General features: G+C 42.7%; 2 protein-coding genes across 5 annotated transcripts; both read right to left on the reverse strand.

Annotated features, from left to right (window-relative positions):
• Positions 1-3,755: 3,755 nt before the first annotated feature.
• On the reverse strand, positions 3,756-19,210 carry ncoa6 (nuclear receptor coactivator 6). The gene is given in 18 exon segments (XM_061811871.1): positions 3,756-4,101; positions 5,078-5,217; positions 5,466-5,507; positions 5,964-5,994; positions 6,101-6,139; positions 6,906-9,846; positions 10,018-10,245; positions 10,334-10,638; positions 10,641-10,766; positions 11,228-11,346; positions 11,447-12,806; positions 13,261-13,392; positions 13,775-14,605; positions 14,714-14,836; positions 16,921-17,043; positions 17,142-17,297; positions 17,551-17,865; positions 19,089-19,210. Coding segments are annotated over 17 exon segments (7,020 nt in total). The 5' UTR covers positions 17,825-17,865; positions 19,089-19,210; the 3' UTR covers positions 3,756-4,051.
• A 62-nt stretch (positions 19,211-19,272) lies between these two features.
• On the reverse strand, positions 19,273-27,065 carry LOC133496378 (glutathione hydrolase 7). Of its 4 annotated transcripts, none has more exons than XM_061811907.1 (16): positions 27,017-27,065; positions 25,864-26,332; positions 24,968-25,194; positions 24,739-24,890; positions 24,526-24,643; positions 24,393-24,460; positions 23,767-23,840; positions 23,499-23,692; positions 21,913-22,000; positions 21,680-21,807; positions 21,519-21,607; positions 21,279-21,431; positions 21,077-21,191; positions 20,870-21,007; positions 20,681-20,780; positions 19,273-20,485 (listed from the first exon to the last, which is right to left on the reverse strand). In XM_061811907.1, the coding sequence occupies exons 2-16, from the start codon at positions 26,081-26,083 to the stop codon at positions 20,316-20,318; spliced, it is 2,034 nt and encodes a 677-aa protein (XP_061667891.1). In that variant the 5' UTR covers positions 26,084-26,332; positions 27,017-27,065; the 3' UTR covers positions 19,273-20,315. The 4 variants fall into 4 exon arrangements, with proteins under 4 accessions (XP_061667891.1, XP_061667882.1, XP_061667871.1 ...); XM_061811898.1 differs by having other exon boundaries at positions 25,864-26,329; positions 26,608-27,056; XM_061811887.1 differs by having other exon boundaries at positions 26,608-27,056.
• Positions 27,066-27,992: the final 927 nt, after the last annotated feature.

Consider the following 27,992-nt stretch of genomic DNA (forward strand, 5'->3'; position numbering starts at 1 on the left):
AGACAGCGATAGAGTTGTGATTGGTGCAGATTGTAATGGACATATTGGTAAAGGAAACAGGGGCGATGAAGAAGTGATGGGTAAGTACGGCATCCAGGAAAGGAACTTTGAGGGACAGATGGTGGTGGACTTTGCAAAAAGGATGGAGATGGCTGCATTATTTCCAGAAGAGGGAGGAACACATAGTGACCTACAAGAGCGGAGGTAAAAGCACGCAGGTGGATTATATTTTGTGCAGACGATGTAATCTGAAGATTACTGACTGTAAAGTTTTGGTAGTGATAGGATGGTGGTGTGTAGGATGACTCTGGTGGTGGGTAGGAAGATTAAGAAGACAAAAGTAGAGCAGAGAACCATGTGGTGTAAGCTTAGAAAGGAAGAATGTTGTGCGGGCTTTCGGAAAGAGGTAGGACAGGCTCTCGATGGACAGCAGAAGCTCCCGGAAGACTGGACTACGACAGCCAAGGTAATCAGGCAGGAGAGTATTTGGTGTGTCTTTTGGAAGGAAAGGGGAGAAGGAGACTTGGTGGTGGAACCCCAAAATACAGGGAGTCATACAAGGAAAGAGATTAGCGAAGAAGAAGTGGGACAGTAAGAGGACTGAGGAGAGGCAAAAGGAGTACATCGAGATGCGACGTAGGGCAAAGGTAGAGGTGGCAAAGGCTAAACAAGAGGCCTATGAAGACATGTACACCAGGTTGGACACGAAAGAAGGAGAAAAGGATCTCTACAGGTTGGCCAGACAGAGGGATAGAGATGGGAAGGATGCGCAGCAGGTAAGGGTGATTAAGGATAGAGATGGAAACGTGTTGACTGGTGCCAGTAGTGTGCTAAGTAGATGGAAAGAATATTTTGAGAAGTTGATGAATGAAGAAAATGAGAGAGAAGGAAGAGTTGAAGAGGCAAGTGTGAAGGACGTGGCAATGATTACTAAGGGGGAAGTCAGAAAGGCACTACAAAGGATGAAAAATGGAAAGGCAGTTGGTCCTGATGACATACCGGTAGAGGTATGGAAGCAATTTGGAGAGATGGCTGTGGAGTTTTTGACGAACTTATTCAACAGAATACTAGCGGGTGAAAAGATGCCTGTAGAATGGAGGAAAAGTGTTCTAGTTCCCATTTTTAAGAACAAAGGGGACTTGCAGAGCTGTGGCAACTATAGAAGAATAAAGTTGATGAGCCACACAATGAAGTTATGGGAAAGAGTAGTGGAGGCTAGACTCAGGACAGAAGTAAGAATCTGCGAGCAACAGTATGGTTTCATGCCTAGAAAGAGTACCACAGATGCATTATTTGCCTTGAGGATGCTCGTGGAAAAGTACAGAGAAGGTCAGAAGGAGCTACATTGCGTCTTTGTGGATCTAGAGAAAGCCTATGACAGAGTACCAAGAGAGGAACTGTGGTACTGCATGCGTAAGTCTGGTGTGGCAGAGAAGTATGTTAAAATAGTACAGGACATGTATGATGGCAGCAGAACAATGGTGAGGTGTGCCTTAGGTATGACAGAAGAATTTAAGGTGGAGGTGGAACTGCATCAAGCATCAGGTCTGAGCCCCTTCCTGTTTGCAGTGGTAATGGATAGGCTGACAGATGAGGTTAGACTGGAATCCCCTTGGACCACGATGTTCGCAGATGATATTGTGATATGCAGTGAAAGCAGGGAGCAGGTGGAGGAACAATTAGACAGATGGAGGCATGCACTGGAAAGGAGAGGAATGAAGATTAGCCGAAGTAAAACAGAATATATGTGCGTGAATGAGAAAAGTGGAGGGGGAAGAGTGAGGCTACAGGGAGAAGAGATAGCGAGGGTGGATGACTTCAAATACTTGGGGTCAACAATCCAGAGCAATGGAGAGTGTGGTCAGGAAGTGAAGAAACGGGTCCAAGCAGGTTGGAACAGCTGGCGAAAGGTGTCTGGTGTGTTATGTGACAGAAGAGTGTCTGCTAGGATGAAGGGCAAAGTTTACAAAACAGCGGTGAGGCCGGCCATGATGTACGGATTAGAGACGGTGGCACTGAAGAAACAACAGGAAGCTGAACTGGAGGTGGCAGAAATGAAGATGTTGAGGTTCTCGCTCGGAGTGACCAGGTTGGATAGGATTAGAAACGAGCTCATTTGAGGGACAGCCAAAGTTGGATGTTTTGGAGACAAGATTCGAGAGAGCAGACTTCGATGGTTTGGACAAGTTCAGAGCCGAGTGAGTGAGTATATTGGTGGAACGGTGCTGAGGATGGAGCTGCCAGGCAAAAGAGCGAGAGGAAGACCAAAGAGAAGGTTGATGGATTTGGTGAGGGAAGACATGAGGGCAGTTGGGGTTAGAGAGGAAGATGCAGAAGATAGGCTAAGATGGAAAAAGATGACACGCTGTGGCGACCCCTTACGGGACAAGCCGAAAGGAAAAGAAGACAGTGGATTCTTCTGGTTTTCATTCGAGAGTTACTTTTATTATTATTATTTGCAGTCTTTAACAATATCTGACAACTCAGCGTTTTGCTATAAACTCAAATAAGACAGAACAATGAGCCATAGTACCGCGTCGCCATCGCACCTACGCGCACACACGCACTCGCTCAATTTCTATGAGCGTAGTTGCCATTTAAACGTCCGCTTCTCGTGTCTTTTTTTTGCTTTTATTCACACACGAGTCCCAACCCGGCGACACACATCGGCCGTTCACAAATACAGAAAACAAACGCAGAACTCAAAAACAGTTTTGGTAAGCGTTTCACACACACAAAAAAAAAAAAAAAAAAAAACCCACTTGGAAGGCATGAGCAGGAGAAACCAAGTTGTTTTTTCCCCCGGTGTAGCCTGCGTGAAGAAGGACCGGTCCCCCCCACCCTGAGGCATCGCCGGGGAACTATACTGGTCGACTGGTGGTTCCGCTCCCATTTTCGTTCCCCCGCACTAAATTTATCACGACCACAGAAAACAAATACATCGTGAAATACTGTACCTATTTATATATATGTGTGTGTGTACACAGACACACACACACACATATATATATGTATATATATATATATATACGCACACACACACACACAGACACGTAATTTTTTAGAATTTCTACTTTAGCAAGTATTTTTTGCTCAATGATTGTGAAGCCAAAACAGCAATTTGTAAGCCTTAAGATCACATTTGTGTACAGTATACCACACACAGTATAACAGAAACCTCCTAAACCATAAATGTAAAACAGGGGTCACTAACGCGATGCCCACGGTAGGACCATTTAAAGCGCGTGAGGCAGGTTCTAAAATGACCAAATTGTGCTTTAAATTTTGAATCTGACTTGCTTAAGTGAATTAAAATTTTGAAATACCTGTAATATGATATTATACAAAAGGAAGTAAAACAAAAATATTTTATGTCTTTATAATGAACGGTGACTGATGTTTGCTGCAAACAGGTCACATAGCCCTTCATTTGATCGGTGCTCACGAAGTAGCCATCAGCCTCAAAAAGGTTGGCGACCCCTGATCTAAAACAATCACAAGAAAAAGAGTAACTATGATGGTGTACTGAACATGTGTGCCGTAATGACATTCTTACACTGCTACACACAAATCATAACCTTGGGATCTTGTATTGTGGAACCATAACTCTATTTCATTTAACATTCTAGAGAGGAGTGGCTTTAATGGAGAACACGGAGCATCCACTCAAGAGCAAACCTGCTTTCAGCAGTGTCAAGATAATATTCGTTGAGGCTAAAATGCAATATGTTCACTAGTATCTGACACACTGGAAAAAGCAGTAAAAAATTTATTTAAATTGTAACATTTTGCAAAGATGACAAGCTCCTTTATCAGTCTAAACATGATTAATCCAGCACAAAATTAAAAAAAAAAAACATATGCAAACTGAACTACAATCTCACAGTACAGCATGGACAATACATCATTAATCTTTTTCAATCTGTACATGATTTCTTCCCCAATTTAAATTTAAAAGAATCATAATCTGGGAGACAGAAATTCCAATTAAGTGATTTACAGCAGAAAACAGAGACATAATGTAGTTCATAAGTGTTCAAATAAAATGTTTCTATTTTGACTTTCTTCGTTTCGCTTGGGTGGGGCTGGCTCCACTTTCTGCTGAAATTGAGATAACACATGGCATTTAGTTTAGCTGTAGTGTGGCAGTCAACATTGAGATTTCACGTAAATTTAGGACAGGGGTCGGGAACCTATGGCTTGCGAGCCATACCTGGCTCTTTTGGTGGTTGCATATGGCTCGCGGAGCCCTCATAACAACATACTGTACATGTGATTTCTGTCGTGCAGAGAAGGTTTGTCCTAGTGGGGGGTTGCCGTATTTTGGTGTGGGAGGCAACACAAATGACGCAGAGACAGTTTGGCCTTGTGGGCTTGCCGTAGTTTTTCCTTGGTAGTCGTTGTCCACAGGTGCAGAAGGGTCTAGCCGATTGTGTCAGAACAATGAATTATGGAAACGCTTTTGACAAAGGTTGCTCAAAGAAAAAAAAATGAGGAGTACCAAAGTTTTCAACAAGAATGGACAGCCTTTGTGGAGAGGGAGGGTTCTGCTGTGTGTTGAAATTCACAGATGGGGAGGATGCCAAAACATTCGCACTCAACGTTGCCAATTAACATTTTGCCAACTTCGCATAAAGACAAAATAATCAAAAGGAATAAGACATGCCTTTGTCGGCAAGAACCGTTCACCATCGTACCAACATGATGGAAAATCAAATTGAATTACGTTCACGCTGAACGGATGGAAGTCTCAACGCCTGCGTGAAGCTTAATCTGACAAAGTGTGAACTCCAAAGCCATCAGCAACACTGTGCAGCACTAGCTGTAGCATTCATGGTAAAAAGTACTTTTGTCATTATTGGTGAGCAACAGCGTAACAATGTTATTTAAAAGAATTCAGACTTATTGTACTCTAAAAGTGTTGGTCTTACATAAATGCGCAAATACACTTGTACTTAGTTTTAAAATACTGTATGTCTCTTTTGAAATTACATTTTAAAATATTTGGCCTTTTTTGGCTCTCTCAGTTGAAAAAGTTCCCGACCCCTGGTTTAGGGTATTTATTTACTTGTGTTACCTTTAACAGCAGCGGCAGTTGTTGTTCCAGGTCGTGATGATCTCTTTCTAACGCCGCTTTCTGCTACTGGCTCTTCCTCCACCTCCTTCTCTGCTCGAGAGCTGCGTCGACTCGGGCCCTTGGGTTTCTCCACAGGAGCCCTGGGAATAACAGAAAGAAGAACAAACAAAAGGAACGAACGAGAGAGAGAGAGAGAAGACAATACAATACAGCATTATTAAAAAGGGGGTGAGTTGAACTGCACTATTCAGGAAGATAAAATACCGCACAGGACTGCTGTTTTTCCTCATCTACCACAGATACTGTCCATCTTCATCCAGTACAGCTCCACTACGTCAACATGACCACTGCTTGTGTCTTTGCAGCGCAAACATGTTCAAATACATACCTTGGAACTAAGTTGATGGGCGTCTTTCTTTTCTTTGCCCATCTGTGATAGAAGTGGAAAAACAGCTGTAAACTATCAACTGTGCTGAACAAACATGGCTTCACTTCCAAACCATATTAATACAATCCCCAGAAAAGAGATGAGGCCATGAAAGTCAGCGGAGTTGTATAACTCCATTGGAGATAACCCTGTAATTTAGTCCAACCCGAGACATGCAGTACTGTAGTATTTGTAAATTGTTACATGCACATCATACATACCAAGTGCCGAGGCCACGAGGCTGACTGAATTTCACCATCTACCCACTTGGCCAACACATGACCTACCTGAGTTTCAGTAGAGTTAGAAATGTCTAAGCATTTCTGTTTCAAGAGCACAAGTCTTAGGCCAATTTTAGGTCATTATTAATAAGCAATATATTGGTAAATCCCAGCTCCATAAGAATTCAGGAACTTATCTAGGTATCAATAAGAAAACATATGGTATGAGGAGTCTTACCCCTGGTCAGGACTTGTCAAGACCTCTTCACCTGGAAGGATTAAAAAAAAGGTCACTTAATTTTAAAGAGGAGCACATAAAATTCCTTCACACGAATAACCACTGATATTTCAAATGACACACACTCATCTTCTCACCAGCAACCGGCTCTTGTGAAGCATCTTGCTGAACAGATTCTAAGGGAAGGTGGATACATGGAGTCACAACATATTCACACATGACTTATAATTAATTACACCAAAATGTGAGGTATGGGTAATTGGGTAATCGATGTAACAGGGGTGGCCAACCTGCGGCTCTCGAGCCACATGTGGCTGTTTGGTTCCTTTCGTGTGGCTCTCGTGAAGGCAGGAAAGCATATCAAACTTCTGTTTATGTGCATGTGTTGCTTGAGTTCATTACGGTAGTTGCGAGCGATCGTTGCTTGAGTTTATTACGGTTGTTATGTGCATTGTGACAACAAGCTCAGTGTGCGTTGATAAAGAAGATGAGACGCGACTCCGGAGGGCGAGAGGGGAAAAAAAAGCACGATGGCAACTGGGGAAGAGTGCCTTTATTGTTCCCGCTACCCAGGTCAGCTGTGCAACGAGAGAAGGAAGACTTAACCCAGAGCAGGACGACCTTGGCACGAAGTCTCTGCTGCGTCTCCCGACCACGGTCATGTGACCGGACCAGGACTGGTTAGCATGGTATTTTTCGCAAAACTGGCTTTCGCAATTAATGAAAATAGCTTAGTGTTTCCCAGTTGGATGGTGATTTTTTGAGAAAATAATTGATCAATTTTGCTCTCAAAATCCCAGTTGAAATACTGTATGACGTGTATGATGTGGCTCTTTGCTATAACGGTAAAAATGTGGCTTTTCATCTCTTGACTGGTTGGCCACCCCTGAAAGAGGTACCTAGCGTCCAGTACCACTAATTTAAGATGTACAGTATATTTACCTGGCATAATCTGCATATTTTCAGCAGGAGCCACTGCTTGTGTAGTGGTAGGCTCAAAAGACATGGGTCCAGTCTGAGAAAGAGGAACTCTGCGGACATGAGTGCCAGATGAATTTGTGGGTGGGGCTTCCTGAATCGGTCCAGGCATGGCAACAATTGGAACCACGGATGTTACTGGATTTTGAACCGGGCTGACTGTAGAGAGCAAGGTCGTAGAAGTCACTGCAGCGGTAGTACCAACTACAGTCATGATGGGATTTTGAGACGTCGCTGCCTGGCTGAAGTTTGACAATGAAGCTGTAGATTGCAATGGAGCCTGGGTAGGAACGGAAACCTGACTAGCAACCGAGATAAAAGAGGAGACTGCTGGTGTGGTAAGGTTTGGAGTGGTAATAGTGGTGTGGGACACTACTGCTTCAATTGGAATAACAGGACTAGGAGAAGAGTGGAAGACACGTGGTGGAGTAGTCACAGTGGATACCTTAGCAGTGATCTGAGAATCACCTGTTCCAGAGAGAGCTACGGTTACCTGCGTCGGCTTACTTTTTAATTGGGCAGTGGTAGTTGGAGATGTGAGGCCCTTACGAAGTGCGTTCACACTGCTCGGACTTGAGCAAGGAGGAGACGCAATGGGAGACTGAAAGGAGGAGGATGTTGAAGGGCTTGGAAGTGATGGGTGGCTGACTGGGGGACTTGATTTCTGAGCTTCAACTACGTTTGCCCCATGGTTGATTTGCTGAAGAGCTGAATGAGCACCAATTGGGTTAGATGAGGATACATTAGTGACAGTTTGAAGGTGCCCGAGAGTGCTTCGAGTAAGTTGAGATGTGTTATTGTTTGCGCCTGAGGACTGTGTAGAACTCGGGGTAGTAGAAAGTTGGATGTTTGTAGAAGATACTTGGATTGGTCCCACCATGGTGACAGAATGAGGTACTACTGTGGTATTGGGCGACACAGATGTACTTGGGACTTGAAAAATCGGGTTGATAAAAACAGGGGTGGTGGTGATAAACTGAGGTGGTCTAGTAACGGCTGTCTGATGCCGAATATCCTGTGGCCGAATATTCTTGTTAGGAAGAGTCACCATTGTGGAGACCCTTGTTGCAGGAACTTGAGCTGTGGGTGCAGAGGTCATGGGGTTAGGTGTGACGAATACAGTGATCTGGTTGGGAGAAATTGAACTGGATGAAGCAGGAATCTGTATGACCGAGTGAACATTAGCCATTGGTTTTTGGCCCATGCCAGGCTTGAGTGTCACACTGGCTTGGTTTGGACTATTGCTGATATTAGAGCTACTACTAACAGCTAAAGAATGACTACCTTGAGTTGAAATAACTGGCTTGGGACTTACACTCTGGACAACATTAGTGTTAGTGAAGGTGGAACAAATTGTAGTAGATGTACCTAAACTGGAGGTGATAACAGGAGACGGTAAAGGGTTTTGGTTATTGCTGGGAGTAGTACTAAAGGTCACATTCGGATGAATGTTGTGACTGCTAATAGAGGTGGAAACAGGAGGCTTGGGTTTGGCTTCTGGATCATTAAGAGTGGCAGAAGTAGAAACAGGGGCTGACGTGTCTGTACTCTGAGTATTAGAGTGAAGTTGTTTTTCTGGATCCATGGTTGACTTGTGGCTGTCTTTTCCTACATCATCCCTTACCATATTACCATGCACAGGCCGAAGAGGTTTGTTTGGGACATCCAGAAGCTGGTTGAGGGAAGTGGGAGCAGCCCGGACAGCAACTGATCCCCCAGAGTCCTGCTGTGGTGCTTTCTGTGTTGGCTGCCTATCAACTGTCCCAGCTTGGAACTCCAAGTCAGATTTTGACTGCTGAGGCACGGGGAGATTAGGACTTGTCATTCTTGGAGCCGGTAAGTCCCGCAAAGGCTGATGATGTGGTTGAGGCTGAGGTATCTGACGGTGCTCTGCTGTCATCATCATCTGACTTTCTCTGGTGCCCTCAGGAGGATTACCTTGTAAGCCATGAAAGGGACTCTGGGTCAGTTGTGTTTCCATAGTGCCACTTAATTGTGATGCAGAAGATACTGGATTTGGTGTTACTGTGGTAGGGCTTAGCATCATAGTTTGCCCCTGAGCGCTGACCAACTGTTGAGGATGGGGAGGGCATGTGACAGCCACTTTTGACCCTTTTTGTCTTCCAGGACTGGGTGTGGTTGATTTGCGACTAGAAGCTGGGCTTGACCTACGACTGTTGCTAGGGCTTGCCCTTTTACTCTGTCCTCCAGACTGCTTGTCCGTTTTAGTGCCTCCCCCTCCAATACCAGTAGAGAAAGGTTGTTGACTGTTGCTAGTGTTATTTCCAACACTTCCATTATTGCTGTTGTTACCTGGTAAAGTTAAGCTTGGAGGGGCCTGACCAATGGCTTTCAAAGTGGTTGGGTTAAGGCCCTGTTGGTCAAAACCTCTGTTTAAATTAGTCTGCCTGGGGGGCAGAGGAATGTTGATTTTAGGTGGAAATAGCCCTGCAATTGAAGCATTCAGCCTTTCTGGTGAAAGGTTGATTTCTGAGGGTTCAGTGCTAGGCGGACGATTGGTGGGGGTAAGAGGGTGATGGTACGGCCTGGGGCTGGCCCTGTTGGGAGTTTTTGGTCTAGAACTTTGTGAAGGTGTTGGAACGTTAGGGAAATGAATGCCAGACAAGGACCCTCCTTGTTGAGGTTGAGTGGCCAACTGTTGTTGAGGACTGGCTCCAGGATGCTGGGCCACTGATGTTGAAACTGGGCCTTGCTTCATCGGGTGTGTCGTTGAACCCTGATTGGGCATCATCTGTTGTGCACCATTTCCAGCCTGCATGCCCATTTCTGCACCACTTGGCCTATCTGGCTTTGGGTGGATCCCAGAAGTTGTGTCATCAGACCCAGTGCCTTGGGGAGCCTGCCCTGAATCTGGAAGGGACATTCGTCGTGCAGCACTTGCCAGCTAAAAGGCAAAATACAATTAAATTGACAGGATTAAAAAAAAAAAAGCAAAATATAATTAGCTCTTAATATCAATGAGATTGAAAAAAATAATTTCAAAATAAAACTTTTTTAAATAGCTGTTTTATTTTTATTGCATTACAATTCCTCTGAGTCTACCACTTTCCCTCACCTGAGAATTTATAATCAGGGGCATCCCTCTCGCTTTGTCAGGCGATGGTGTTAATCCCGCATGTCCTTGAAGGCTGATCATGACTGGCATGTTACCTTGCTGTGAGATTGGGAGTCTCTGTGCCTCAGGTTGATTGCCCATGACACGTGGGGGGAGTTGACCTCCCGTAGCAATGGACATGCGATTTTTCTGTTCTTGCTGCATTTTAAGCATCATCAACATCTGCTGCTGTGGTTTGGGGTTTAAATAAAGCATGATTAGAAAATTGGATCTCTATTGCATATTGCCAAATTATGTAGTAATTTCATAAAATGACCTGCTGCTGTAGATGTTGCTGCTGTCCCTGCTGCTGTTGAAGCTGATGGTGTACCTGGGTTTGGCCTTGCACTGCAGTCTGTGGTCCTGTCATGCCCTGCTGCCCTTGTGCATTCTGTAGACTTTGCATCTGTAACTGTTGCATCTGTTGTTGCTGCTGCTGCATCTGTTGCATCTGCTGCTGTTGTAATTGCTGTTGCATTTGTTGTTGCTGCTGCTGAATTTGCTGTTGTTGTATCTGTTGTTGTTGCTGCATGTGCTGAATTTGATGTTGTTGTTGTTGTTGTTGTTGTTGCTGCTGCTGTGTTGTTGTTGTTGTTGCTGCTGCTGCTGTTGTTGTTGTTGCTGCTGCTGCTGTTGTTGTTGTTGCTGCTGCATGAACTGCATTGGTACCTGCTGCAATATCCTTTGATCACCAGGTTGACCAGGGAACACTTGGATCAAACAGATACCATATGGAAACGTGTCAACATTTGTGAAAGCAAAGAAATGGGCTACACATGGACATGGTGAGAAACTTAACTTGACTAGGTACTTGAAGAGCAACAACCCTGTTATGTAATTAAAAATACAAATATGACTTAACTGAGTAAAACTGATATTTCCTCTACAATCATTCATCTCAAATCGCCATAATTTTTAGTAATCTAGGCAGTTATTATTCATTGCTTTGAGATGCTGCCAAACTCATTGGACAGTACAAAAAAAAACCCAATTAGGCGTATTCAAAAGGTCCATAGGAATTGCAAGTTCCTTCAGATTACATCCAATTCCATGTATAACTTTTATAGGTAGTTAGAAAACACATTTACAAAGCAGTGTTGTAATTCCCAATAATATAAAAATAAAGTGAATTTAACAATAATGCTACTCATATAAAAAAGATCCTAAATACCTGCAGGCCTGTTGGGAAGGTCAGCAAGCTTTGGGCCAGAGTTATCCAGGGCCAAACTCTGTTCGCCACCAAAGGTTTGAAGTTCAGAATCCTCCATAGCGCCAGTAACATCCAGACCACTAAAAAGATGAGAATAGATTAATCAACTTGAAGAAAATTGATAAACCTAATACACAACTTGCTTTGAAAACTGGCTTTTTTGCTAATAAAACTGGTTACCCATGTCCCTCAACTTGTTGGGGCCCTTCTCCATCTTTTTGTTTCTTCTTTCGTGCAGGTTTCTTTTTTTTGGGTTTGACCTGATTGCCCCCACCTGCTTGTTTTCCTCCTGGTCCAAACTGGCTGGCTGAGATATCACTCTGCAGCAGATTTACCAGCAGGGGGCTTGTCAAAGTTACATCTTTACTGACAGGAAAGCCACCTGCCTGTGCACAAGGTCCCCCCATCGGAACCTGAGCTGGGAACTGAGAGTTAAAGTTCATGCCCTGGCCTGCAAAGTGTCCATTTCCCATTTGCATGTGCTGAGGACCTCCCATCATGCCTTGTCCCTGCTGTACGGGCATATCAGGGACCATCTGCTGGACCCCCAAATCACCTGTTCCACTACTGGGATCCCCCAATGGACGTGAGTGTGGTTGAGGTGCCTGTTGTTGTTGCTGCTGCTGTTGTTGTTGCAACATTACTTGCTGTTGCTGTTTTTGCTGTTGTTGTAACTGCTGTTGTTGCAACTGTTGTTGGATAAGAGGGTGACCAGCAGGAAGCCTCAACTGTTGCCCATGCATGCCCATGATTTGATTAGGATTGCCAGTAAGCGGAACTTGTTGAGACTGCTGCTGATTTATCTGCTGATGTTGTTGGTGCTGTTGCTGGTGTTGTTGTTGTTGCTGTTGCTGTTGCTGTTGCTGCTGCTGCTGCTGCTGCTGCTGAAGCTGTTGCTGCAGTTGATGCTGCTGCTGTTGTTGTTGTAACTGTTGTTGTTGAAGATGAGCCATTTGCTGCTGCTGTTGTGGAGTCATCTGCTGTGGGCCAACCTGGCCCTGGAACTGAGCCATGTTACCTGGAACGGTTGGTGAAGGGCCACGCATCATTTGGCCAGGGATGGCCCCAGAAGTTATTTTTCCTCCAAACGCCTGTTTGTTGCCTTGCATTTGGCTGGCAACAATTTGTTCAATCATTGAATGTTGCTGCTGCTGTTGCTGCTGCTGTTGCTGCTGCAGGAGCATTGCCTGATGGGCTTGGCCTCCAACCATCTGACCCTGCCCATGAATCACCCCCTGGCCTTGTTGAGGCATCATTTGCTTGGGTGGGGTCATCCCTCCTCTCTGCCCTTGACTGAGGGGCCTTGAGAGAACAGTCTGACCTCCACCCTGGCCTTGAACCATCTGGCTGGGGGAGGAGGACACGGGTTGGGCCTGATGCTGGAGGCCCATCATCGGGGTCTGAAGGCCTGGCTGCTGCTGCTGGGTCATGCTAGGCCCTGTAGTTGTGCCAGGAGACTGACCTGGCATGCCACTTTGTACATTCATCACATTGGGTTGGACATGGATTGAATTTGGTGTGGAAGATGACTGCTGGACTCCTGATGCAAAGACAGAAGGAAAACATGGGCAGTTTAAACATAGGATAGTAACCATAGCCAGTAGGCTGCCTCCACCTACCTGAATGTTAAGTTGTGCTTGTTTGAACAATTGAAAATCCAAGTGGCCACAATGTGGGACACAATGAGTGAAAATACTTGGTATTATAGTAATGCCTTTACAGATAGGCATTAGGCTAGGTCACAAATGCAACATTTTGCGTGTTATTGAACAACTACATATCAATGTCAAGATAGATCATACAAACATTATTGCCAGTCATATTTGAGAAGGAACCATTTTTGTTTCATTTTCAAAAACAGAATAGATCAGAAGCACTACACATATGTTTATACTGTGCATATATCAGAATATAACTGTGCACATCATAGTGTAATCTGCAATTCAGACCAAAAGCTGCTGTTTTATTTCAGTTCTTTACTGAAGAGATTTTACCTGTGTGAGTCATTGTTTGGCTGCTCTGTAGCTGCTGACTGGATCCTCCACTGGTGGCTCCAGGTGTGTTGGTGCCCACCTGACCTTGGGCAAAGTTTTGGGTTGGAAAACCCATTTGCCGCTTTGGCATACCTGTGGTCAAGATTCATTGAGTTGTTGCCCCATACAAAGCAATGCCAGATATTTCTGATGGTAAAAAGTGGTATAGGAGTTTCTTTATTTATACATGCAATTATACCAGTGGTTTTTATAATAATGGGGCGCGGTGCAATACCAGGGGGGCGTGTGACCCCAGGGAACATGCTTTTTTTTTTTTTTTGTGCACTAGAATCAAGTGTTATTGTACATCGACCCCAGTAGATGGGAGTGGCTACCTCACTCCCAGTGTTCCCAAAGAGAATTAGCTAATTGGTAAAATATGTTAATAAACCCAGCATGGAAATTTTTTTAACAGCGACGAAAATAATTGAGAAGGAGTGAATTATACCGACAGGAAAAAAAATAAGTTACCAACCTGGATGAACTTGCATTCCAGGTTGTCCATGTTGCGGCATTCCAATAAATCCTTGTTGCATGTTACCTTGTTGGTTAAGGACGGCTCTTCCTGGTGAGCCAACACCCTGTGGAAAACCCTGTGGAGTTGTAGGTCTCTGAGCTATCATGGGGGGAGTTCCAGGGGAACCCTGCTGAAAAGGAGATGATGAGGACCCTGGGGACTTGGCAGTGAGATTTCCCTGTGGGCCTGTTGTGGGTGGAAGTGGGGGAGGAGGTCTAGGTGTTCCTACTACACCACCGGTGCCAACCTGCGGACCTTTCGGCTGGGGTGCAGCAAACTGACCCATTCCTGTCTGTTGCTGCTGCAATTGTCCTTGTCCCATTGTATTTAATACCTGACCTGCCTGCTGGCTACCAAATGGATAAGGTGGTGGAGGGTGACTAGGGGTCTGAACTGTATTAAGGGAAGGAGAGCGTTGAACCATCTGGGCTTGAGGCGGAGGCTTCCTCCAGGCAGGGCCTCCTTGAGCGGTGGGTGTCTGGAGGATGCCGGAGGGGTTCCAGCCAGGAGGCACAGCCATCTGACCCGTTGGGTTGAATGGTGGTCTAGGTCCAAGCTGAGAAAGCTGAGCTTGTTGCTGGGCTTGTTGCTGTTGGAGATGTTGTTGTTGCAATTGCTGTAAAGCAGCCGGGTTGATTGGTCTACCTGCCTGCAGAGCTTGCATATGATGGGCAGCCTGGGGCGGAACGGGGCCATGGGGACCAGCCTGTTGGTGTTGAAGTTGCTGCTGTTGAACTGAGATGCCAGGCTGCTGAACTGACATACCTGGCATCATTGGATCCATGACATCTTTGAGAGAATATATGATTTCACCAGTTTTTAGTTCTGTACATAAAACGTGCCTTGTATAATAGATGTACATTTCGTTTGGCATTGGAAAGATTTAAGACTTAAAACCTGTCTGTGAAGATGGTCTTGGAACACGAGGATGCATCTGTCCACTGTTGCCCGGCACTAGAGCTTGGCCTGTCATGGGTGAGCCTGAGGGAACCATCGAAGGATTTGCAATCCTTACCCCTCCTTGTGGAAAAGTTGCATAAATAAGTAAATTCTAGCAGATAAGTCTACACACACAGAGTTCAAATGTAAGTTTTTGGGTAATATAAAAATGAGACTAAGACAAATCATTTTAAGCCTTTTTTTAGACCATTAAAATGACATATAACCTGTACATCAGAATAGAAGAAAAACCCACTCTTTTTAGGACACCCAAAAAAACATGCATTAATTGAAGACTCTAAATTGCCCCTAGGTGTGATTATAACTGTTGTCTGTCTCCATGTGTCCTGGGATTGGCTGGCAACCATATCAGGGTGTACCTTGCCTCCAGCCAGGACATAGCTGGGACTGGCTCCAGCACTCCCGTGGCCACGAGGATAAGCGACTCAAAAAAATGGATGGACGGACGGATAGAGGCACTTTAAATGCCGACAGATGTGTAGAGTCTACCATTTCAGAATCATCTTTACTTTTCTAACTACGTCAAAAACAAATAAGGAATTTGTCTACAGTAGTTGGAACCGCCCTATTCATATTTATACTGATGGATGTACGACAACAATACCTGAGACATAGACGTGAGAACAGTCCCAGAGCAATAAAAGGTTGAATGATGGTACTTTTTTTTTTAGACGGTTGTGCAAAAAGTTGCAGACCTCTTTAATTTAGACAATTAGAGCAGTTTGAATGCCCAATAGAGCAATAGTCCAGTGCAATACCCGCTGTGCAAAGGACCCCGAGACTTTCAAGGAAAGTATGCATTTTAATGTGACTAGTAGTGCAATAAATGGGGACAATGTTGATTGTGCAAGTGGTGCAGATGCTACTTCGTCACGTGAGTGGCCAGTATTGGTAAACAACAGATGTGAAAATTGTGCATTGTGATGAAACTACTACAGTGAGTCCATGAGCAATTATAATATATAATAATAACTGGCCCAGCAGAAATATGACGACAAACTCAAGACAAAGACATTGGCATCATGTTGCAGTTCAACTGTAAGTTAGATGTTTAGGAAGCTAATTGCAAAAGGGAAGAAAGAATGTTTAATATAAGTCTGAATGTGACTAGTTAATTCTGAAGAGACACATCCACAATTAACGCATTTATTGCCACTTGATAGCGAAATAAGTCTGCAAAAATGAGATTGTTTAATGCCACAAACGTAACGTTAAAATGAAGTCTGCAAAAATTAGATATTTTAATGCCACAAACGTAAAGTTACATCTTCGGTGTTTTAGAATAAGAAATTGTAATTAATAAAGGGCTTTGTGCAGATCCTCAATAAGTATCTAAGCTTTGGGAATGGTTCCATTACGATAAATCAACACTCGATGGGAGGAGTGGGTTTGATCAGATCTTAAACCCCACAACAAGCAAGCATATCAGGTGATACCCCACCAGAAAGGAGTGTGGTGGTGAGAATATGGGGAATTACCAGCAGCTAACATTATGACAGAGCAAAATACATGATGAAAAACAAAAACTAACAGTGAATGTTCTGCTTGAAATCAATCCTTTCACAAAAGTATGTTTCTATTTTCTTGGAAGAAAGTATTGTCAAGACACTTCGAATATTCAACGGCTGTTGACTAAAAAACAGTAAAATGTAGTAATGTACTTTTTCTCCTGATGAAAGACGAGGGTAATTCTTTCTTTTGGTAGGTTCCATGTTTTTATAGCTCCAGAAGAGAATTTTCTGTAGACCTTCAAAAATCAGTCAGAATGGTCAAAAATGGCTGGCACCCAGCTCTTCCAATTTGAGAATAAACATCTGGCATAAAATGAGTTCAAGGATGTGCAGTCTCACTATTCAGTTATTAGTGCTTCCCGTCTCTAAAAGATTTTGTCCTTTGCAATTGAATTGTACAGGTTATAGGTCATAATAGTAGAAAACGTTTTGAAAGTATTTATGTTGGTCTCATCTTTTCGAGATCACAAAAAACTGTCATTTCAAAAGAGGTGCGTCCACTTTTTATATATATTATACGCATGACAATGAATTCTACCCGAGAGAAAATAAATTCACTAAAAGCCTTGAGGGGGAATTCCATAACTGAGTTCCACAGGAATGGCTCGAACAAAAATCTCGAGGTTTCAATACCTGGACCGGTTGGACCTGGAAAAGCCACATCCATTCTCATCTGGCTAGCTGCTCCAATTGGTCCATTCACTCGGACTTCCTGTCCTCTAATTGGTCCGCCCGCAACATTGATGGGCCCCTCTCCTAAACAATCGGGGAAAAATTTATTCAGACTTTTTATTCCCATTCAGATTGTTGGATCCATTAAACCCATCTACAATTCTACAATCAATGCGATCCACCTTCGATCTGCACTGAAAGAATTCCCAGGTCTCGGAGCTGCTGCTGATTGTTCTGAGCCAGCAGCCTCAGTCGTTCAGCAGCATCACGTGGAATGTTGAAAGTAACACGCACACTGTTCCACGGCTCTACATGCTGTGGTTGGAGCGTCTTTGATTCTGGGCAGAATACAACTTGCAATTTCAGGAAATCGCAAATGAAGTTCTCTAGTAATTATTGTTTAAACAGACTAGAAAAAAACTCTGCAATCACCACCTTTAGTGAGCGTGACTATCATTAATCCAAAACTCAGTTTTGAGATGTATGATGAATAGAATTGTGCATGCCATCCAATTATCAGTCACTCAAATTTTAAGGTGTTGTGGCCAGAAAGCAGAAGGAGACAAGTCCAAATGAATAAAGTATACTAACCCATATCCAGGATGTTGGGTATACCACTGAGGATAGTTTCAAGTTTAATCAAGAAGTCTTCATCTTCCATGCTCCCTTGAAATGCGACAAAAACGGTGAATTGTGCTCCTGTTCCACTCCTGTCGTCTCCGGCTTCTTGGTGGTTGCTTTCTTCAGTCTCAGGGCTTCCACGGTAACTTTCATGGTCATCACTGACACCAGAGTCACAGTCGGAGTTGCTGTCAAGGTCCTCTGTCCGTGGGGACAGTTGAGGTGGAGTGACTCGGTGTGCCATTCTCCTCTTTGTCTGGGAGTGGTGTTGGAACCGTTTTTATGCTGAAATTCCACACGAGAAAAATCTGACAATATCACTCAGTCCTGAGAATCACTGGTGTTGTCAACTGCTCATGAGACGAGACTACAACTGGGCTCCAAATTAAGGTCATATTGCTTAGTAATCTAATCTAATATATATACACACATGAACAAAACTGTTAGTCCCCCTCTGTTAATCAAAGAAAACCCAACAATGACCACTGAAGTAAGAGGGAAACTGCCAAAAATACTATAAAAAAATAACCAATGAAAATCAGGTAGTTTTATTTTAGCAGTCCTACAAGATTATTTTAAAAACAAACTATTGCAAATAGCCTAAGAAAGTGTAATATTTGTGTAATATGTTTTTTATGCAGGATCACTGTAGTCTAAAGATATATGTAACTGTCAATGAGACTTCAAACGTCTTGACAGGTATTTTGGCTCGCTTTTCATTCTGCGGATGTTTATCTAATTTTGAAGATGTCCAATAATTATTAACATAAAGACCAGATGTGACGTGTTTGAGATAATTCTGTGCGTTCCATTGGTTAATTTTAATTACGTTTTTATTACAATATTGCGTTTGTCAGTTTCAAACGATCAATGAAGTTTATCTTTTCATTCTCAGGGAGGTAGTAATTTAGCTCACGTGTACACATCCATACACCGAAGGCGTCAATATGACATACCCGAGCACTCAGAATAAAGGATTACAGAATAATTTGGATTAATGTCCTTGCGTCAATTGACATTCGAACCATGATATTTTGCGGAGAGTAAGCGGCGATTCGTTGCACTATAGGGGTGTCACGCTCAAGTAATGTTAACTCACTAAAGGCTGGCATCATGGTCGAAGTCAAGCAAAAAATAAAAACAATTAATGTATCGCTCGGATGATATGTTCGGGCCTGCAGTACCGGGCCTTGTCGGAAAGCCTCAGTACAGGTCAAAAAACAGACTCCACCAGACTATATATCCGGCCTTTAACCAGTTTGGATTCCTTAACGATAAAGCTAACCGATTCTGAATGCATGTTTACATTAAGAACGGATCAAATTTATAACCAGGAGGATCCTTCGGACATCTAGATGAGCTCCAATTAGCAACCGTTAGCGACGAGCAGGTAATTCACCACGGATGCTTTGTTAACAGCACATAACAGCTTCACTATACCTCTTGGGTTAGCCCATCAGATAAGTGTTATTCATGGGAGGCTACTCTAAACTGAGGAAACGTCTTACCGTACATAGTTGTCCAAAAATACAACCACCCCGTCGACATCTGCAAGCAAAATTAGCTAACGAAACCGGGATCACCACAGACACCGCATTGAGCACACTAAGCTTTTCCGGTTAGGTTTTTCACAATAAATCCATCTGAAAATGAATTAAAAAAAATAAATACAAATAATCACACTTCCTCAAGTTTGGCTTTTTGCACGAATATTTAATTGTTATATGATTGGTATTTCAAAGTGATCAAGCGTCTAAACCAAATAATATTGTGTCAATGTACACACTATACACACTTTTTCAAGAATGCTCGCAAAATATCTTAACGTACATTACACACATGCAATGATATCAGAATGGTTGATTGTTTATCAGTATAACAACTTAAAATCACACAAAAATCATTTAGACATTGTTCAAATGGGTGTGTGGCATGCTACAGAACAACCACTAAAGCCATATTGCACAATTTAAAACCAAATTATCAGCATTGCACAGTAACATGCAACCACTTGAAAGATATTTACAAGAGATGTTGACTCTAATTTCAAGTATGCAATCGAAAATAATTTAAAACAATATCGGTCGCATCCACTGAAAATGGGTACATCTGCATACAGTAACTTGTTTGAATTAAGTACTCCTGTTAATTCTGAGTCAAACAACTAACCAGTGTTTCACAGCCCTGTAACAAGCAAAAGTGTAGTGCCGGGGAGGGTTGTATTTAGTGTGTTTAACCAATTGTGCAACAATTGTGAACAGCTTGACGTAATTATCTTCTTTAGCATCTCAAGTGCTCCCATACTTGGAAAAAAAAAAAGAATAGGAAAAGACGGGGAGCATTGTGCAAGAAAGAGAAAGACATGCAGTTTCAAATAAGCCTGTTTACAAAAATGTTCATGTCTGCAAAATTACAAATTGATTTCCTACAGTCTGCGATTAATTTCAGATGGAATGTATTGCTCTGAATCTAACTGGATAAATACAATTTGGTTTGTAGTATCCACTTACTAGACACTGATGTATGTCATTGTGTGGAAGAACACATGATATTCAACGGTGATCGGGGTGCCAACAATGGTCTCTTCTAGTGTTGCCTTAAAATAATTATCTAGCCACAGCTGTAAAATCATCTCAAACTGCACATCCGTGTAGTTTGTTTAGCTGGGAACAGTCCATAGCTATTCAATTTGTTCAGTGTTTAAATTTATCAGTAGCAGTGTTTTAGGACTACGCCTAAGTCCTAGACATTGTGAGGGCTGAGGCATCAGCACTACGGGGGTCCGTCACTCCAACGATAAGGTCATTAGTTCTTCGGGTCCCCTCCACCAATGACAAAACATCTATTCTCTCAATCCTATGACCTTTTGCCTTCAGCATCTCAACATCTTCATCTAGAAATTCAGCTGAAAGAGAGGATGGGGGAACTGTATGAATGAGGTTGTAAAATATACTTGAATACAACAAGGACAACTGCAACTCGACTTGAAAATGACAAAAAAAAAAAAAAAACCACATGCACACTCACACAAAATGCACGTTTTTTTAATAGAGCCCACAATGTGCTTATTAAGGGAGTAGACCAAAAAAAAAAAACTTACAGTCTACAAGTAGGGTGTCGGGCTCCAGTTGTGGGTGCAATCTACCAGATGCCAAACTATCACTCATGTTTTTACGCGAGGACAAAACATTCACCAGCACCTGTGACAGATAAGAACACAGTGCCGTTACATGAATAAAGGAACACACACACAAACCAAAAATTCTGACTTTTCATGTAAGCGCATGACCTGCGTGATGCCACTAAGAGCTTTGGCTCCACTGGAGGAGCCAACCGCAACGTATGTACCGCAAAGCCCGTTAGATGGCCTCACTGCAGTTGGCATCAGGAAAGACAATGGCCTTTTCCCAGGGTGGAGGGTGTTATGCTAATAAAACATCAACCGTGGTTCAGACAACACTCAACGTTAGAAAATGTAACCATAACACATACTTACAGGATTAGGTGTGAAGCTTTGGGTTTTATTAGGCCAAGAGAAGGCCATTATTTGGCTGTTCAATAGGATTCCAGAAGGAGTCACTATCCGACTGCCGAATGGTTTATTTAGGGAGCTAAATACCAAAATACACTAGTAACTATTTTTTCTTAGCTAAAATCAGACATTTACTATATGTGGATGCAGATGTATGAAAGCATACCTTACAACTGAGACAATATGGTCATCTGGGCCCATGACCATGACCTGGGCAGCTGCACCACCGTCCTCCAAACTAAACGAGGGTGCGTAATGGCTGGCAGGAAAGGCCTGAGAGTCGTTGATCATTTGGCGGAGCAATGATGCTTGTTGTTTACTTACATATTGGACATGGGTTTTTTTTTTAATAGTAAGCCTGTGAGAAACTCATTTCAATGCAACAACAGGGTAATGCAATGTGTACCTCAACATCTTGGTCACCACCTCTGAGACTGATGTGTCAAACATAGGGTCCCCGAGCCCACTCACCAGGGCCAGAGCTATTTTTACAGACTGGAAGACAACAATAGATGAACTACTGTACTCTACTGGAAACATGATTCAGTGGAAGGGTCACTGTACTACCTCTGCAGTCCAGTGATGTGTGTTGTTCCTGGGCAACAGGTTGGTAATGTTGTAACCTTCCAGGATGTTGAGTGCTGCAATCAGGCCAATACCTGCATGAGGCGCTGGAGCCACCATCACATGGTGTCCTTCAGAAGTGGACACAAACAACAATAATGACAGTTCTATTCATTGCTGTCATGAAATTGGGTGGCAAAAGCAAAGCAAGGAAACGGAATGAAAATAGTATTTACCCTGATAGTTTATGTGTTCTGGTTTCTGAAGGACTGTGCTGTAGTTACTAAAGTCATCTTCTGTTAACACCCCACCACTTGCTTGCACCTTTAGAAATGAGTAGAAGACAGAAATATACTATGTTCACACTGCAAATCAACAAAATTTTTTACTCAATGTGACATTTTTCACGTCAACGTGAACAGTACAATTCCAACCACAAAACTGGTCTTTAAGTCAGTTAGCTTAGTGCTAACACATGATGGGAAGCTAACAAATAGCATCTAAGTTGTAATGCTTTAAGGAACAGCTATATGAACACAAACAGTGCAGCAACACATGTGGACAGACAAACAGCAATACTCACAGGCATATAGTTTATCCTCTACATAAAGACTTTTACAACTGAAGATTAGTGATTCCTTATGGTAGTTGAGTAAAGTTCTCTGTTTGTCTTGATACCATTACCGTATATTGCTGCCCGATGACATAGTCGGTCGTACCAAAGGGAACTGCAATGAATTAATCATGATGCACAAACTGTTTAATACTTTATATTCTCTTTATCGTCTTACTTTGTTGTATAAAATTAAATATCGTGTTTTTTTCTTTATTAAAAATACATTACACATTTGTTGTTGTTTTTGTGGGGGGAGCTGGAATAGATTAAATGCATTTTCATTAATTTCAATAGGGAAAGATTTGATGAAACATGGAACATTAATTTGTATCTCAAAATACCACTGTATTCAGTTTTAGATTATCCTTTGTATGAGTTCTTTTAATGAGCAGTTTATTGTCAAACATTTATCCCAAAATGTTTTCTTGTGAATGCAAAGCTAGGGCAATATGAGCGCGAACATAACGTGTGAAGAAAAAATGCATTGTTATGTTATCATATCTGGAGATGGGTAATGGCTGGATCAGACCATAAATTTGGTCTTTCATGATTACATTATGTCAGACCACTGCCATAAAATCTTGCCGTATCTCGGGCAGAGAGTGGCAACACGAAACGACATGTATTCTGATGATATCATACCCCCGTCTTTTACAATCACTTGTTTTTATCTTTTCAAATCAAAAAATATCGACCGAGGTACAATCAGAAAATGTCTCACTGGTCAACGCAACCAGATACACCCGTTACTGTCGTGACGATAACAAAGTTGGATTGCGCGGATGTACGTATTATAATGTCTTGGGTGTAAAAAAAGAATAAAAATAGGAAAAGGCGTCACCGGTGCTCAGGAGCAGGCTGCCCATTCAAGAAGAGCTTGAGGTATGCTCAGATACTTCGAACACAATCTGCCTCGCAAGCAGGTAAAAATGTTATGTGGCATAGCAGGCTTGTTGTAGCACTAACGTTTGTATGTAAACAAGCTGGCGTTTTGTTGGGTCATGCTCTAAAGCTTTGATAAACATTGGTTCATGCACATGAAAAAATGGTGACAACGGTAAGCACGGGAGGTGAAGTGCAGGTCACAATATGCAATCCTATTGGTTGACATCAAGGTGCACTGATGGAGAGTTGTCGTTGATGTGTCACACAACATGTAACTATATCACCCCTCAAAAAAATATGATCTGGTCATAAAATGTTTACCATCGAGGCAATTTCCTGGGTTACGTTTCCACTGTAGAACTCTGATATGCCTTTAACTGCAACAGCATCCAAGAAGCTGGCCAAGTCCAGTCGTCTGCTCAACGACCCAAAGAGGGGAGGCTCACCATTGGGGAGGAACAAATCCCGGAATGCATTCGTAATGTTCTGTTCCTTAACATTAGCAAGAGCTGCAGCTAAGGAGACAAGAAGATAAGAGAAAACCTTAAATTCATTTCAGTGAATTATATGTGACCATATCATTACTTACCTAACTCATGAGTGACATTAAAGCCATTTCTGGCCACGTCTGCTGCCATGGTAACGACGTCCTTCCATGGTATTCTGGGAGATTCACATCATGAAAGACTGTTTTTTTCCAAGGTTTTAAAATCTTCAAAACGGTTGTACCATTTATCTGTACTGCATTTGCGAGTAAAAACCTGTAAGACAGCAACTCTATTGAGGTGCTTATGATTGTTTTGTGCCTCCTGGGTTCGCCACAATGATAGTTCCATACATTTAGGTCCATGGCAAAAACATAAAAGAAATGACTTGAAAATATATTTTTTAATCACTACAAAGATTAAGCAAAACAACATGGCTGACTACAAGCTCCTTACGACAAATGCGAACAATATGTATAGATTCTCAAAGAGTGGTCTCTGGTGCTGTGCCTGAATTAGCAAGCCGCTGAGTTCCTTCATTCATTCATCTTCCATTCCGCTTATCCTCACAAGGGATGCAGGGGTGCTGGAGCCTATCCCAGCTATCGTCGGGCAGGAGGAACTTGATTAGGAAAAGAACATCCCTGTCTATATAAGAACGTAGAGCTCACGGTGCATACCAGAGTACTAAATTAGTTGTTGAATTAAGTCTTAAATGCATAATACATACTTGCCATAAAGTTGGTGTGCCTGATGCATCCCACTGAGCATTCCTGGTACTCCAACAAGCAGACCAGGCTGAAAGGCGCATGATTCATGTCATTAAATAATCTAAAAAGTATGCCTTGCATAAAATGCCTCACATTAAGATCGAGGTTTGTTTGAAGTAACTCTTCCCGGATGGCAGCTGGGGCTGTTTCTCGGAAATCAATGACCCTTGTCTCATTTTTCCGAATGTCATGTACCAACATAACTCCCCCTCTGAAAATATCACAGAAAAAAATATTGGTATATAGAGAGAAAAGCATTCTAAATGTTTCCCCAATGCATCCATGATTTCTCATCAGACAACTCACCCTCCTAAACCTGAGGTGTGAGGGTGTACAATGCCCAAACAGAGGGCAGCAGTAATGGCAGCATCAACACTGGACCCCTGCTTCCCCAAAACTTCAAACCCAAGGGATGTACACCGTGACACATCTGTCACCACTGCTCCTTGGTGAAAGACCTAGCAAGAGTAATGAGACGCTTTGCGGGAGCGCTAGAGCCAGACCATCAACCCGGTGGTAACATGCCAATTCCCACCTGAGGGTCTCCAAAGTAGATCTGCATGATGAGTGCAACAGTGACGCCCGTGGCAAAGGTGAGACAAGCTGTGATGATGACTGTCAGTCCATCCCGCTGGCAAGCACAATCTTGCGCAAACGGGTCTTGAGTTGTCTCCTTCAAGGACACGGCGTCGTGGTAGGCCAGTTCAGATGACGACGACGGGAGACGTTGGAGACGAGCAGTCTTCAAAAACACATCTGGCTCTGCAATATCAAATATAAAAGAACATTTATACCAACACACAGACTGGATTCCTAATGCATGAACCACCCAAATTTACTTACTTTAAAACATTGGGTATAGATGGATTATATATACAGTATTATACATTTGCCATTTTGATGCATGTTGGCATCAGTTTTTTTTCCTTTTCCCAAGGCCCAATAACAGAGAAATTTCAAAGGTGGTTAACTGGGGAGTTAATTAAATTTTAAGTTTAACACATCAGTTATATTGAATTGCTTGAAACCTTTATTTACTGTAGAAAACTTTAGCAAGTAATTTATTTGATTACGTTTTTATGTAACTTTATAGGACATGCTCCTGAGCCTTGGAGCTCCATACACTTTTTTATATATATATATATATTTTAAATTATTATGCTGACAGTCTAAAATAAATAAAAAATTAAAATAAAAAAACGTTGCAAATCTTAAAAGCTGTTTAATAAGGGCCGGGTTAAACATATTCAAACAAAGTGGAGTTTGCAATATTCAAATTTTTGACCAGTATTTTCCTTTTTACAACAAATGATTATCGCCGCCAAATAATGGATTTCACCCTCGGTGACAATGAATAAACATCCCTGAAAATAACACATCATCCTATCGCTTGCATTTAAAGGAGAAACTGTGTAAGACAATTTTACTCACCAGTCTCTTGCTCGCCCAAGATGTTGTCATCATCTTTGCGAGATTTGAAAACATTGTCCCCCTGTATCACCTCGTCCTCCGGCAGCCTGGGGAAGCTGGTGATACTCATATAGTCCACCGGAGAGTAGGCATTGCCCAGTGTTGTCTCGGGAGTGGCATCTTTAGTTACCACGAACCCGTCAGGGTACCCGTCCCCTACTTCAAGGGATGGACTGTGCATGACTATTCTTCTTGATCTTGGGGTCCACACACGCAGCCTATGCTATCTTTAAATAAAATATTTAAGGGACAAAATAGCCATACTTCCGAGTATTGTGTGTCCCGCGTGCAAAATATGAGATCCACTTCTGCTGCAAACTTGTATATTAAATGACTTCAGAGCTTTGACCTTTCTATGGCCCCCGTTTAATTAAATGGATGCGTTGGTCCGATGATGGTGCATTTGAACAAGTGTGCAAACAGGAACCTGCTGAAGATGAACAAAACGTGGAGATCAGCTTGTCATCTTCATTGCCATAACCTGCCATACATTGAACATTGCATGCTTGGTCACGCAACTGGGAAATCGCTTAACAAGATCTCAACCCTATATTATGATTTATAGGACGTACACAAGCAACATTCAGCGGTCTGAAGGTGCTAACCTTCATTACCTGTCAGGCTAGCACAAGCTAGCTGTGTCTCCAGCTAATAATGTAAATCCACGGGTCCGAAAACAAGACAAGCAGACATCATTTTACATACCGTCCGGCGAGGTCAATAGGTAGTATAAAATATTCCTTTATGGGGATGTAATCCGTTTGTAAGACCTCAGTGTCGCAGTCGTTGTCGTTCTCGGTTTCCACGGAGTGGGGAGTAGGGTTTAATGGAAGAAGGTGCCCAAACCGGTACAACTGGCTTGGGACAATACCTTACTATTGACGTTGGTTTATTTACAAATTAAACCCGTAACATGTCCACTGGTCAACAGGAAGATTACCAAAGAAGCGCCATGAGAATCATCACACACTTACTTAACATACACTAGTACTTTGCGGTTGTCTTCCCAGACGTTAGACCACTCTGTTACTTTTAGAAACAAAACACAATAGCGTCCAGGTTCGGGAAGAACCAGCTAAGCGAACAAACTGTATGGAAAAGTTCAAGTGATCACCTGGGCTCCAGGTCGCCTACGTCATCTGATCGTTGCTGATTTTTTTTTTAATCCCCTGAGGAAACTCTTAACCAATCGATAGAGCAAAAAAAAAAAAAAAAAATCATAATCAGTTTGAAATACCGTAGATTTATTTACAATGGGTGCCAGTTCAACCGTTTAATGTAATTTTTCAAAGGATTATTGGAACATCAAGAACGTTTTTTATATTGTGAATTTCAAAAGGTGTGCGGTTGCACCCTATAGGTTAGTTGAAGAATACATCAAGTCACTATCGTAACAGTTTTTATATTCTGGAATTGTTGCATGCAACAAAGTGTAGCTTGTTTGCTCTACCTACCCATAACTACATGTATCTGCATAAAGCCTTCGGTGGCTGGGTTTTTGCAGGATTTTCACACACCACCACCACCACTACGAGGCACTCTAAAGCGGCCGTGCCACCCCGAAGGCCCCGTCCACATGTCAAGTCAGATTCTTCCACCCCTCACTCTTCTTTGCTCCTGTCGTGCGCTCACAGCCAACAACCAGACACTCTAAAGCAGGTGCCAGTAGAATATGCCAAGACGTTGTACATGGGATCTTGCTTGTGCACACATATATTTCTAGCCCGTGTCAATATTGACCTTGTCAACTAACAGCTGACACTCATAAAGGGTGGTTTATTTTCTTCCACCTTTCTGATTGCACTCTTCAATCTGACTGCCTCTCGCATAAAAAAAATAACGACACATCGATTCAGGCATTAACCTGAGCATTTATTGTCTTGTTTGGAGTGGGTTGGTGGGTGGGTACCTGTGTTTTCTGAATGGATGCTGGAATACCAATCAGTTAATTTTGCATAGGTTTCGCCTGTCTGTGGACAACCGTCCACACTCGGGATGGAAAACAAAGCAGAAAAACCATGCAGGAAAAGTTAAAAGGCACAATCACCACAGATATCAGATGCACATTTTGTGTCTAAATATTTGATTTC

This window comes from Syngnathoides biaculeatus, chromosome 2 (genome assembly GCF_019802595.1).
Source record: "Syngnathoides biaculeatus isolate LvHL_M chromosome 2, ASM1980259v1, whole genome shotgun sequence".
Taxonomy (NCBI): Eukaryota; Metazoa; Chordata; class Actinopteri; order Syngnathiformes; family Syngnathidae; genus Syngnathoides; species Syngnathoides biaculeatus.

What these genes read in the sequence shown, in the direction of transcription:
- LOC133496378 (XM_061811907.1), bottom strand. Translation starts at nt 26,083, where the DNA reads ATGCACAGTCCATCCCTTGAAGTAGGGGACGGGTACCCTGACGGGTTC. An exon ending in CTTGGGCGAGCAAGAGACTG is followed by an intron (nt 25,195 to 25,863) that starts GTGAGTAAAATT and finishes TTGATATTGCAG; the next exon opens with AGCCAGATGTGTTTTTGAAG. An exon ending in GCACACCAACTTTATGGCAA is followed by an intron (nt 23,841 to 24,392) that starts GTATGTATTATG and finishes TGAATCTCCCAG; the next exon opens with AATACCATGGAAGGACGTCG.